Genomic DNA, 13,963 nt, shown 5'->3' on the forward strand with positions numbered 1-13,963 from the left:
TCGAGGAAATCTCGTCCGTTGCAGCAACAATTAGTTGCATCCAACTTGCTTGGCTTCGCTTCAATTTCATTGTTTTCCCCAATTTTCTCGTGTCCCGAGAAGCCTCTTCGGACGTGTATCTCAAGCTCCCCCTGAGCCCTGTTTTGCATATAAATCCATGCTTCCTGGGGCTCGTGAGGAAATCAAGATACGCCCTTACGCCAGAAGAACGACCTGCTCTGTCGTGGCAAGGAAGAACGCCGTATGAACCTTCAGGCGTTGCCAAATTTCCTGTAATAAAACGCGAATTTCTTGGTAAACTTCTGAATATTTTCCTTCCAAATTTTCCGATAATTTTGTTCGCAATTTCACCTAAAGTTCCTGAAAATTTTTGGGGAAAATACACATATCTTTACTCCAAAATAAGTATTTTATCGCAGGAAATTCGGCAACTCTCGAATGTTCATACGGTGTTCTTCCCTAGCGCGGCAGTGTTGTCGGATTGTGCTTACGCCCAAAGCCGGCTCTTACGAGTTGTCAACGCCGAATTTTCTCGATTGAAATGTATGCCGAACAATCGATTCCGCCTCGCCTGTTCGATCGATATTTAAATTGGATTTGAATGGGGGGAAATTTTGTTGCCACTGCGCATAGTGAGTAAAATTTTGAAACCATCGTTCCATAGGTCGAATTTTCAACGCTGAAATTCGAACTCGACAAGAATGTAAAACATAGAAAATATGTGTTCAACTTCGCGGCAAAGATTTTGCAAATCGCGGGTGAAATTTTTGGAAACACGTATCTCAGATTTTAATGTTGCAGACTCTCGCACCTATTTTATTTTTTTTACAGCACTGGAAAAAAAACACATTGGATCTAGAGTCCAGACTCTTGAAAACATTGACAAGAAAAAGGACTCTTGATTCAAGCAGATTTAAGCTAAAATCAAAAGGAAATCCGCTCAAATTAAGAGGTTTGGTTCTTGATTTAAGCTGAAATCTGATTGAATCAAGAGTATTTTTTCTTGTCGTTGTTTTTAAGACTCCGGACTCTAAATCCAATGTGTTTTTTTTTTTTTTTTTTTTTTTTTTTTTTTTTTTTTTTTTTTTTTCCAGTGAGTAAAAAATTCATAAACATTTTTTTCACAAAACTTCCCCCTATTTTCTTCGTCCTTTAGAGACATCTCGAACAGAGAACGCAGCCCATAGCTTAATGAAGAGACCCGATCGCTGATTGGTAGAGATTTAACAACAGTTCACACTGTAACATATAGTCGCTCGGATAAGTTTAACATCGAGACGTTCGACTTTAATTGCGCCGTCTATTTTTATGAGTTTCCCATGACAGTAAAATTTTAAAGGCGGCTCCGTCAACGCCACGATAATTTTCCCGCGATCCATCGACACGCTTCAGTTCAAAGCTATGGTAAAGAATCGATTATTAAGATATTCAGATACCCGATACTTTTACACGCAGTTTAATGACAGATGAATCGATTCATCGCAAAGCACGACCCATCGCTAGCGCGCCGCTTTTCCTTTCACCAATTCGTCGCCTTCCTGACATAAAAACGTAACTGCATTTTGCGATGAGCCCTTTCCAGTGGCGTGGCGTGAATTGCGATGTATCGATTGTTATGAAATTTAAACCTATGGTAAAGAATCGATTATTAAGGTGTTCGCTGCGAACACCCTGTTTATCGATCCTTTTCCATAGGTTTAAACGGCATAACAATCGATTTATCGCAATTCACGCCACGCCTCTAATGAGCCCTGTCGTCGATTCAACCCGTTGCTCTCCCGGGCTCATCTCAATGTGTAGTTATGCCCCTCCGCCAGCCAAGCGACGAATTTTACGGGTCATCGTCGTAAAATTCGCGCCCGGAGACAAATTAATTCAGCCGCCAATTCTGTCCCCCGCAGTTTTTTCGCAGACCCATAATTTCTCGCCTTCCCACCCCCACCCCCCACCCACGTCGCGGAATGATCGTGATCATGCGGCGTTGCCGCGTTTCTGGTTAAATTAGTTTCGATATGAACCGGGTACAACGAGATGAAACCGGATTTTTTTAAGAAAAATTGACCTGAATATTTTTTTTTTACGGAATCCTTAGGAATAGGCAGTGACCGTCAAGTGACGGATTTAGGAATTTTTCCGGTTTTTCGGACTTGATGCAATTACAGATGAACAAGCTCTGGAAACAGTGGAGTAGCGTGCTTTGCGATTTATCCATTGATCCGCCGCATAAACTGATGGTAAAAGCTCGATAACCTGGGTGTTCGTAACGAACGCCTTTATAATCGATTCTTTACCATAGCTTCGAAAGGAGGAAATATCGATAATCGATCATTCTCGCCTCGCTACTGTCTAGAAAAGTCGAGAGAGATTTTTACCGCGAAACCTCGTACTTTTTTCTTTCAGCCAAACCACCCTATTCAAAGAGACTTTGGCTAGTTAATTTTCATTAGAAATCGTGCCGAAATAAAGCATTGAAAATTCAGGGAATTTTATGTTTCAAAAATCCCATTTTTTTTTACAAAGTTCGACTTGGTGGATTTCTTTCTTTCTTCTTCTTCTTTGTTGCGGTAATGATTTATGTTACTTCAATTAGTAAAAAAAAATGAAATTCTAGAGTCCGGTTTAGCTAGTTTGAAAAAAAGAGGAGGAGACCGAGAAATTGTTGGGGATAAATCCAAAGGTTCCATCATAAAGAGGGTCTAGTTTTTAAAGGAAAATAAAAATTTATGAAAGCTGAGTAAAAATTATTCTAAAAGCAAAAATTTAGTTTAATTTTTAGGCTGAGTCAATAATTCCCGTTCCGACGGCTGTAGAGGATATTTTTCCACAGGAAATCTTGGACTGCACTCATTTTCATGATACTAATTGTGAGATACGGGTTACTTGCAGCTATTGTATTCGAAGTCGCTCTCCGAACCAATGACGTCAGTATCCAATATTATTCATCAACGTCATTGTCAGGAAAACCAACTAATTTCGGTCGCAGCCTTCAGAGATTGTGCCCCCCAGAAAATGTACTTACAATACTACACAATTTCACTTCCGAGCGCAGTATTCAGGAAGGGGGGGGGGGGGCGTATTTTAACCACACCAAAACGTACGATAATCAGTTGATCGACAACTACTACCGAAGTTACTCGGTTGTTTTCAGGCGACTCCATCTTCAATCCACCGATGATGCCGGCGCAAACCAACGTTAGTATTTTTTAAAAAATCATTTCAGTAATTCGATCCTGAGACTGAAAATAAGATAATTTGAACTAATTTTTGCTGAATTAGGCCGTTCTGTCGAAAACAAAGAGCCACTGGAAAAAAAAAACACCTTGGATCTAGAGTCCAGACTCTTGAAAACATTGACAAGAAAAAATACTCTTGATTCAATCAGATTTAAGCTTAAATCAAAAGGAAATCCGCTTAAATTAAGAGGCTTGGTTCTTGATTTAAGCAAAAATACGATTGAATCAAGAGTATTTTTTCTTGTCGATGTTTTTAAGAGTCAGGACTCTAGATCCAATGTGTTTTTTCCAGTGAAAATAGGAGAATGTTCGGCAACGTGAAATATAGTTAAGCCAATTCCTGTTAAACTAATCTATTTTCTGCGACATCCAATTCGTTGTAAAAATCCGTTCCTCGAACGAAGCGTGTTTATCATACACGGAGCCGTCCCAGGTGCTTTGATGCCGGCCCCATGTTTTCGTGTTTACTTCTCGCGTTAGGCGTTAAAATCGTGTCGACGGACGCCGGCGGGGGCTCGTAACGCTATGCGCCTGCGCGCAGAGCCCCCAGAGCTCCTGTTTCCTCCGTCGACAAGGGTGCAGATCATACGGATTCACCGTGCGAAAAGGCAACGCAGGCAACAGTGACGTCACGGGGCTATCGAGCGGCGTCGGTCGTGACGTCATCGAACGCGGCAGTGGGTCATCGGCGGCGGCGCATCGACGCGTGACGTCACGGATATTGGCTCGCGTCGCGGCGAGACCCAATTTCCAGAGGGGAAGCTCCCGTCGAGGGGGATCGGTGTGAACGCCCGAGGGAGGAAGCGGCCGGCGCGGCGAGGGCTGCGATGGGATTTGTCGCCGGCCCTTTTTCTGAAAAAAAAAAAAAAATCGAAACCGCGTGGTTCCTATAGCAACCCCTCGTTAGATCGGCGGTTTTCTGTTTGTTAGGTCGAGGAGGATGAAGATCCACAAATTGTGAAGCCCGACGGTAAATAAGAACACGAGAAGGTAAAATCTTAAAAAGTGGGTGTAAAGAAGAACTTAAGGAGGGTGAAAGATTTTTTTTTCCTCCAAAAAACTTTAATAGCACGACGCTACTAATGCCGTGCTAAGGAAGAACGCCGTATGAACATTCGAGAGTTTCCGAATCTCCTTCGGTAAAATGTTCACTTTTGAAGAGCGTTACGAATATTTTCCCTTGAAATTTTCAGGACTTTTCGGCGGAATTGCGAGCAAAATTATCTGAAAAAATTTGAGGAAACATACTCATAAGTTTACCAGGAAATTCGTATTTTATCAAAGGAAGTTTGGCAACGCCTGAAGGTTCATACAGCGTTTTTCCTTAGCACAGCAGCATAGTTCCTTTAAGCATAAATACGTCCAACCAAATGACCCACCCGCTGCGGTGGTGACATGCGAATTTCGCACAGCTCCACACGCATTTTCGAGACTATTCAGCTTCGTCTTGGTAGAATGCGTTTTTTAGCCTTGTCGGACGCGCTGCAGTTGCTGCTATGTATTCTGTGCAGTATTCGAGCTTCGAGGCTGGTAATTCTGACGCAGAACGCACTTTTAAGCACGGCGAGCTTTAGACTCCATTGGCGATACTAAATATAAGCTATGTCAATCATGGAGCTATGCCCATAGCTCGCATCGTAAACAGCTCGTACTCTGCGCCCCTCCCGCTAGTTGTAAGTTCAGTGGTCTTTAAGATCTTCCAAGATTTCGTGAGTCAACCGCGAGGAATTGCCTTACCTGATTCTTCGAATCCTCCTCGCGTCAATCATTCGTCGTTGAACATGCTTGATGTTCTTTTTACGCTCTGGTCAATCGTCACTTTTATCCGTACGAGCATTGACTATCGGGACTTGTCTAAGTTTCCGGTCATAGAAACCGAACCGCAGTTCGGTGCCTGTGACCAAAAATTTCGGTTAACTTCAGTGTTCGGTTCCAGGGTGTCTACAAGTCCGGAAAATCCGGAAATAATACTTATTTTTTAAGAGCTGCCCGGAAGTACCGAAAGAGCGGCGATTCCGCAAGAAAGTCCTGAACTTTTGTCATTTTTGTCGCGATTTGAGCGAGATATTCAAATTTTTGAAATTTTTCGTTCATTTATTGGAGGTACTGAAAAAGTACTGAATTTTTCTTTTGAGGAGGTACTGAATTTCTTGGGAATGCACTGAAAAAGTACTGTGAAAGGTACTGATTTTTGGCAGTCCGTTAGAGTAGACATCCTGATTGGCGGATCCAGAAAATTGGCAACATCGTCCTTTCTTCATTTAAACCTATGGAAATGTATCAATTTTTGGATGGGGGAATAATTTCTGGATCTGCCTCTGTTGGGGAGGGGCGACTCGGGAGGATCTGTTTCCTATCAAGCCGGAGTGGAAACACTCGAATTAGCCAGGATGTGGCTGGATCTGGAAATGAAGGTTGCCAGGTCGCGCGATAAAGTGGTGATATTTTTCACGGGGTTAAACAGGGAAAGTACCGATTTTTCAGCATTATCTGGCAACGATGCTGGAAGTATAGGAAACGCGCAGCGCCATCAGCGCGACGCCGCGCAATAGAACGAGTCAATGTCGGAAGTCGGACGAAGTGTAGAGACTTCGAAAGCTTATGACTTGTTTGCTACAAGGCTTCAAAGTGGTTTCGTGGGTCTTATTGTTATGTTTAACCTGAAATTCGCCCCTTTAACTTTAAAATTTGACGAAATGAACCCTATAATTGGCAATTTTCGTCCTAATTTCAAGGCCAGTCAGTTTATCACAGTTCAGAAAGAGGAGAGCATATTCCTCTCACATTTCACCTCATGGGCTTCTTTTACAGTGACGGTTTCCCGCAAAGAAGTGGCGCGAAGCGCTTTCTGGGGGTTGGGCTTCATAGCTGCCAAATTCTACAGGGTGTCCAGCATCAGGATTTTCTCGATTTTCCCGATTCTATCAGGATTTGAGGAAAACTCAGTCGTAAAATCAGGATTTGAGAAAAGTCGGCCGTCCGATCGGATTTTTTTTACCGAGTCATTTTTTATTTTGTGAAGTTACTCTCGCCAAAAGTCAAAGTCACAAAAATCAGGATTCGAGCAGGATTCGGAAAAATTATGAAATCGGGATTTAGCAATCAAAAATCAGGAAAAGCAGGATTTCCTAAAATGCAAAAAAAAAAAACTAGACACCCGGAAGAAAGTCTCTCGTCACTTTTCCGATCTCCTGGGTCCTGGAAAATAACCCTGTCGGAGAAAATCCCAGTTCACGAGACTCCAGGGTGTCTACAAGTTCGGAATTTCCGGAAAGTCTGGAAATAGTACTGCTTTTTGAAAGGTGGTCCGGAAGTACCGATAAAGTACGGAAATTCCGCAAGAAGGTCCGGAAACTCTGTCATGTTTGTCGCAATTGGAGCGAAAAATTCAAATTTATGAAATTTGTCGAATTTCGTCAAATGAAGGTACTGAATTTTTCTGTTGAGGAGGTACTGAATTTCTTGGGAATGCACCGAAAAAGTACTGTAAAAGTACTGAATTTCGGCCAGCCGGTTTCAGTAGACACCCTGGACTCTTGATTTTTTCGTGTTTTCTACTTGATAGCGGGATCCTTACAGCAGTCTAATGGTGAAATTGTATTCATGTGTTGCAGGAATCGCTAGTACGAAATGTATCCTGTGAAGAACCTAGCGAGTGCCGGAAAGGCGTGCGGAAGAATCTAGGAGGCAAGTTGAGGCGGCTCATCAAGAAGAAACCACAGCAAGAAGCTTACACAATACCGGCCGAGCTGCGGGATCAGTTGAAGCAAATCTATGTTTACTAATGTTAATATTAATTGTTAATTCATAATGTTAATATTAATTTAACGCTAGGCTCAGTAAACTGTTAACATTTTGGTTCAGGAGAGAAGTTAGAAATTTTTCCCTTTATCCCTCGTCGCGAGAAGTGTGTCATCCTCCAATTCGGTGTTTCGCTCATCCGAGTAGTAGTTGTATCATTCCAAAATTCTGCCAGTCGCGACGAGGTGAATAAATTCGCATTTTATTTAATTTTCTAATGGCCAGGATGTTAACCCTCTTTTTTTTATCCTTACTCTTCTTTTTCAATTTGTTTGACGTGTACAGATAATTTTTAAGTATTTCATTGTACCGTGACTACTTTAAGTTTTTGTTTGTGATGTGTTTAGGAGACTGAATATTTAGTTGCATTTCCTTGTCCCTTTTACTTTGACTTTCTCTCTAAAATTGTCATGCATCCATTCACTCTCCGTCGATTGCGAGAGGAAGGTCATCGAGCTAAAGTCGTTGGTAACATTTCGAAAAAGTGGATCAACCCGGAAGAGTCTTTTATAGAAGAAAGTTGAGTACCCTGCAGTGGCGTGGCGTGCTTTGCGATGTATAGATTGTTATGCCATTTAAACCTATGGAAAAGGATCGATAAACAGGGTGTTCGCAGCGAACACCTTAAAAATCGATTCTTTACCATAGTTTTAAATGGCATAACAATCGATACATCGCAATTCACGCCACGCCACGCCACTGCTATTTCGCCGTGCCAAGGAAGAACGCCGTGTGAACATTCGAGAGTTGCCAAATTTCCTTCGATAAAATGTTCGTTTTTGAGTAAAGATATGAATAATCTCCCTCGAAATTTTAAAGACTTTTCGATGGAATTGCGAGCAAAATTATATGAAAAATTGGAAGAAAAATATCAATACGTTTATCAGGAAATTCGTATTTTATCAAAGGAAATTTGACAACGCCTGAAAGTTCATACGCCGTTCTTCTTTAATACGGCAGTATTGTAAGTTCCCTACTCAAGAAAATGTCTGACCTCTTCAACGTAGGTGATTCTCCAGAGTCATTTTTAACTGTGATCAGTAGCGATTTTCCAAGTTGGCAACACTGTTTTACCTCCCTTGTAATCCATTAAAAATATCGAGCATAGGAGAAGCAAGCTGCCTCACCAAGAATCGATTATTTTACGTGCATTTAAATGGAGGGAAAACACTGTTGCCAACTTTCAAGAATCGCCGCTGACTGATTAAGTAGCAAAGGCTTTTGAAACGCTAAAAATCAGCACCATTCACTAAAGTGAAGCTAATCATGATTAGCTCGCATCTGCAGCTGGTTGAAATTTTCTCGTTTCTGTAATACCGACATAGAATCGCCACATTTCTTGATTGCAACACAATGATTTTTTTATGTAAGCATTGAGCTTATCTCTCTTTAGCAAAATAATTTCTTGCAGACCTATTATTTTTTGGCTTAGGTTTCGGCTCTGTTTGAAACAGCCATCAAATGTGTAGAAATTTTGATTTAGAGGATTGGAATCTCTTTGTAGACTCCTCTTTGATTGCTAATTAAGAGAATAGGTAAACACACAGTGCCTTTTTTATGATCCATCCTGTTCCATCTCTTTTTCAAGTTAGGATCTCTAATTAATAAGACAGAAAATAAAGCATTGTTTCATTGAATTGACGATTGACTCCAGTCCATTGTTATGCGTTAAATTATCCATATCAAGAAAGTTGGTTCTTATGTTTTCTTTTTCATGCTGCATTTGTTATCATCTATGTTGAGAATGTTATTAAGCACCTAAGCTTTTCTGTAAGGAAGAAAACAGAAAAGAAAACAAGTGCTATGTGAACGGATTCAACCGATTGCACTCACCAATTCTGATCTTCACTAGTTTGAATGATTTTTTAGTTTCGAGATCATAAAATTCTAAGAAAATTCTCTCAATTCTTGTCAAAATTTTTCAGAAAGAAACATCCAACAGCATTTTCTGGAAAAAAAAAAAAACAAATTTCAACATTCCGATTAGAATTTTCTTTTGTGGTCTTGATAAATTTTTCTTTTTGCCTTTTGTATTTTTGGAACTTTTGTAAAATCATTTTTGTTGTAAGTGACTCATGTGACCATTACCATTTTTCCTTGTTGATCATTTTCTTGTGAGGTATTCTGTAAATTTATCCCTCTCACCTTTACTTCTTTTAATTATAGAATTTTGTCTACCAGTTTTTTTTTAAAATTTTTTTTTATAATTTTTTTAATGAAAATTATATTTGTTTATTTTTTTATTGTTTCATTCATTTTTCTCTTCTTTTAAAATCATGAGTCGCAGCAATCAGTTTCATTTTTCTCTTCTTCCCCCCGTTCTTTTTTCGCTGTATTGTGATTCATCTCATAGAATCCCATGGCTCGTACCCCTTCCCCCCCTTTCTTAAAAGTTTACTTTTTTCTTTATTTCCGTCTTTAACTATGCCTTTATTTTTATGTCAGCCTCGTCCCATGATTTTAATCTTTGTATGAGCTGAGGAAACTGAAAAGCGCAATGAAGCTGCATTGACAGGTCTTAAATTTGTTTTTTCCAAAGTCTACATGCCTAATAAAAATTCCACTAAATGGGTCACTAAAATAACACCATTACTGTATTCTTGTGATTCCTCAAGCTTGCTGTTGAGTGGATTTCAAATGTCAAGTTAAGATCTACTAATCTACTTGACTCATCCACTAAAAATCACTGAAAATGGCAATTTGGTTAAGCTAAAGACTTGTAATGAAAGTTTGGGAATCCTAAAAATTTGTCTCACCTTTGAAAGTTCCTGTTTGTGTTTATTCTCTAGGGTAGCTCCTAAATGTTCTATTTAAATCATTATTAAAATGTACTAAAATGCAATGCAGTGTTTCATATTTCATAGTTATTTTGCATTCATCATTTTAAAAATTTCCTTTCGCTCGATTCTTTTAAAATGCTTTTGAAAATCCAGAAAGTCTAAAATATTGAAATAAATGCCTCCTCCTTTCTCAGTAAATCACTATCGCCCTTTATCCCTTACTTACGAGTCAGTTAAAAGGAGACAATTTTTGGTGACAGCAATTAGTAATTTCAGCACTTCTGTTTTTTAAAATATGTAATTCAGAACAGATCTTCGAGTATCACTCCCCTTTGTAGAACCTTCTTGGTTAGAACTTCAGTCACCAATTTCCTATTCTCATTTTTCTCGGTCCAGCCTTGAAAATTTTGAGCTTTTGTAGACTTGTCCGTCATTTTGTCTTGAGAAAACAGCGGTAATTTTAACAGGATTGATACGTGAATAGAATCACTTCATTTCATGAAGTCCTCCATCTAGAAGGTTTCACAAGTAATTCTATCAGCACCAGTGCCTCCTATAATTATAAATCTAAAAAAAAAAAAAATTAATATCCTGTCCATATTCAGAAGCTGGTTGTAGATGTGTTTATTTCATTAGCTCAGTATTTCTTTGTTGCAATGTGTTGTTGATCAGTCCCCATTTTTTAATGATCTGTTTACTGATAAGTAATTAATTTCATGGAGGTGAAGTTTAAAGTTCATTAGCTTTGCTGTTCATTAAATTATTTGTGATAAAAAGCTTGATAGCAAGAAAATTATTCTAACCTTCATAAATAGAATGCTAAAACTCTGCTGAAAATCAGCCTTTAATTATTCTCTGAAACTTAACAATTTCAATCTTTTTTTTTTTTTTTTTTTTTTTTTTGTTCTCTGTACTTTAATTCGTTAATAATTCCTTGAATCTTCAAAATTCTTTGACAGAGTAGAGGTTTGGGGCCATTTTTCTTTTTTTATTTATTTTATGGTTTTTATGCGTAACTGAGAAATTGAAATTTTCGTTGTTTTTTTTTTATTTTTTAGACCGCAAACTTTTATGCAATTAAAAATTTTTATTGTCACAATCATTGTCATTATCATTGAAAACATTTCATTTTCAGAAGTAATCTATACACGTACCACTTTTTTTCAATTGATTTGCTGAGTGGATTGTTTGGCATACCTATTAATGAAAAATTTTCGTGATATGAAAAAGATCTCTTGCATAATGAGGATGGTTGCAAATCAAAAAAGTGATTTTCAAATACACTAGATAAATTGATCCTTAATATAGTGGTTAGGTAATGAACAATTCAACTGTACATAACTAGGCCTAGTTTTATTTCTTAGCCAAACTGAACATAGCAATGATGTACAATTTTTGTACAGTTAAATCTGACTGTTTTTGTATTATCTGCTAGTTAATGTGTACACTCTTCTTAAGTTTACGCCTGTTCATTTATCATACTGTGGCATACAAAAAATACACCTACCAGTCATCCCAATTGAAATACTCATATTTTCTGCAATTATCGTGTCAGATACCAAAAAATAGAATCGAGGCACTGTTTTCTATTGTCAAAAATTGTATTTTCCCTCACACTTAAGCACTTGTAAAACAACAGTTTCAGACAGTCCGGTAATTAGCATAACACAAGGATCAGTTTCACAGTATTTTTTACTTGTCACCACAATAAATAACGCAGAGTTTGTTTTTATATCCAATTTTGTACTTGCCCACAAAAAATTGTAGTGTAACTGGTGCCTTTAGGTGTCAAAACTGTACCTATTTAGTTTGTAAATTTCATTGCAGCTTCCATTTTGTAATTTTTTACCATCTCTGTAATATTTGCCGCAACATGCAAGCCTTACATTCATTCTCTTGAGCTTTCTCTCTTTCTAACTAGTTTAACAATTTCACATCGTGATCAGTTCTATTAAATTCTGGGTCAGTGAGTATTTCGTTTTATCAGGAGAGCTATTTTCTGCTCATATTCACAGGTGTTTTTGTTTTGTTATCATAAAATTACCTCATATACCGGTGCACTTTGGAATTTTTCTGCATCCAAAAACATCTCTTATTCCAGGTCGAGTGGACTGCAAGTAGTATACTTCCCAAAATAGAGAGTATCTCCCTTAGAAAGCAGCAGCAACAAATAATTATACTGAGCACCTCAATTTAAAGCCCAAAAATTATGAATGAAACTGAACTTATGATTAACTTGCAGTCCCTAAAAAGATTAAATCTTCATTTAGGATCAATGAATTGTGAACTGTTCATCTATGTATTTTATCAAACCTGACGGAAAGCAATTTTTTTGTTTGTTTGTTAAGTCAATTGAAAACTGTTTTCTAGGGAAAGATCTATTTTAAATTATTTGCATTTGATACCACAAGAAAATAATTCATTTTGACCGAAGAATGTTTTATTATTTTTATAAGAAGCTGCTTTTTAAGTGTGCGTCTACCAGTTAAAAGTAAAACTTGATCGACAGCTTTTTAGCCACTCAGACCTACTCCATGTCAGAACCTCTTTTCGCGTCTCCAGGAAACATCCCCTCCCCGAACTGATTTTTCCTTCCAGTCTGTATTTTTATTGTTTGCCTCTGTTAAAAGCGACATTGCTTGCAGTTTTGTGAAGGCAGTATCCCTGGTTTTATCCACCGTACCACCTAACATTAATTACTTCAATCTGGAGTTTAACTAAATTGAGTCTCAGCATTAATGAGAGAACCGCAATTTCTATTTCACTCTCTTCCCTGTCCTTATGTTTTCCTTGTGAGGCATGGGCTTTGACTTCTTCTAAAAAATCAGCAGTTTATTATTTAGCAAGTTGAAGACTAAAAGGGAGATAATTTATCAATCAGAGACGGAGAGTCTGCTCATAAGACAAATAGAGATCAAGCGCCTCACCGTGAAGATTTTTCTCTCATGCTGAAGGCAGTCAAATGACCCTTTCTCTGATTGGGTTTTCTCCTCTTTTGGTTTTTAAAACCTTCCGTGGGTGCTAAATATTGCCCTGATAGCAAGTCTGAACTCATGCCTTTTCCCTATTCTTCTTTGACTCACTCTAAGTTATGATACTTGTAATTTCCTCCGATTCTTTTTGTAGGCACTTGTTCTTTGTTCATCCATTGCTTTTATTTTCATCTTTTTTATTCATTAATCTACCCCTTGATCATTAATTCCCCTCCCCCCTCTTGCTGTAGCATTAGTTGTTTACTTCATCATGATTGTTTTTGTCAGCATCATTATCAAATGGATTTCATTTTGCAATGAGGTATTAAAATTTCCAGCTCGTCCTTAAAAGTATCATTTGCTACTAATGGCAGATATGTCGTTTCAAGAATGAGCCCGATATAGTAGTCCCTTATAGTCAAATGTAGTCCAAATCATCTTCTTGACTAATTATTTAATTTTAGTGTCATGATTCTTTGTTATTATAACTCTTTATCATCAAACACCTATTACAATTATTATTAACTCATATTGAGTTATCTCTCTTCCAAACTTTGTATTGAGTATTGTGAACAGTGCTAAAATGTAAATCGGATTTTGCACAATCTACATTCAGATCTTAATAAAATTAATTTATTTCTAAAACTGTCAAACTGTACTTGTTTTGTTGGTCCGCTTCCTTTCTCAACAGTTTTACCCTTGAAGAAGTAATATTTAGCTGCAATTTCTCAAGAATAAAAAATATGTTCCAAATTCTGGTAATATGCAGCTGTCAAAATTTAAAATATGCACCGCTAAAGTAAATGACTGATAGTGTTAGGGTAATTTGACTTGCTGAGGATTACTCCTCAATCTTAGGGGGCCTAAATTGGTGGGAGGACGTAAAATTCTGTTTGGTTGAGGGGGTGAGAGGGAAAAGCTCTTAATTCCCTCAAATTGAACAACCCCTTAATTTTCTACGTCGGTTTCATTAAAATGCAGAGGAGAACATTGGCCCCCTTCCTTTACACTATTCAAAATTGGTACATGATGCGCTCTAAGCAGCTTTCAGTCTAATCCTGATCAATACAGAACAATTTGTTATTCTAAAAAGTGCCGAATTTCAAAGTAAGAAAGATAGAAAGTGATAGGAGTAAAACATGTTTATTTTTAAGAGTTGCTAGGACACCTTCAGCCA

The 13,963-nt window shown here is 38.1% G+C and overlaps 1 protein-coding gene across 5 annotated transcripts in view; it reads left to right on the forward strand.

Moving 5' to 3' along the window:
- Positions 1–13,439, forward strand: part of LOC109034861 (uncharacterized) — a 391,518-nt gene extending 378,079 nt beyond the window's left edge. For all 5 annotated transcript variants that reach the window (XM_072300241.1, XM_072300243.1, XM_072300242.1 and 2 more), the window contains one exon: positions 6,848–13,439. In XM_072300241.1, the coding sequence (XP_072156342.1) occupies positions 6,848–7,018 (171 nt within the window). In that variant the 3' untranslated portion in view covers positions 7,019–13,439. The remainder of the gene's footprint in view (positions 1–6,847) is intronic.
- Positions 13,440–13,963: the final 524 nt, after the last annotated feature.

This window comes from Bemisia tabaci, chromosome 5 (assembly GCF_918797505.1).
Source record: "Bemisia tabaci chromosome 5, PGI_BMITA_v3".
Lineage (NCBI taxonomy): Eukaryota > Metazoa > Arthropoda > Insecta > Hemiptera > Aleyrodidae > Bemisia > Bemisia tabaci.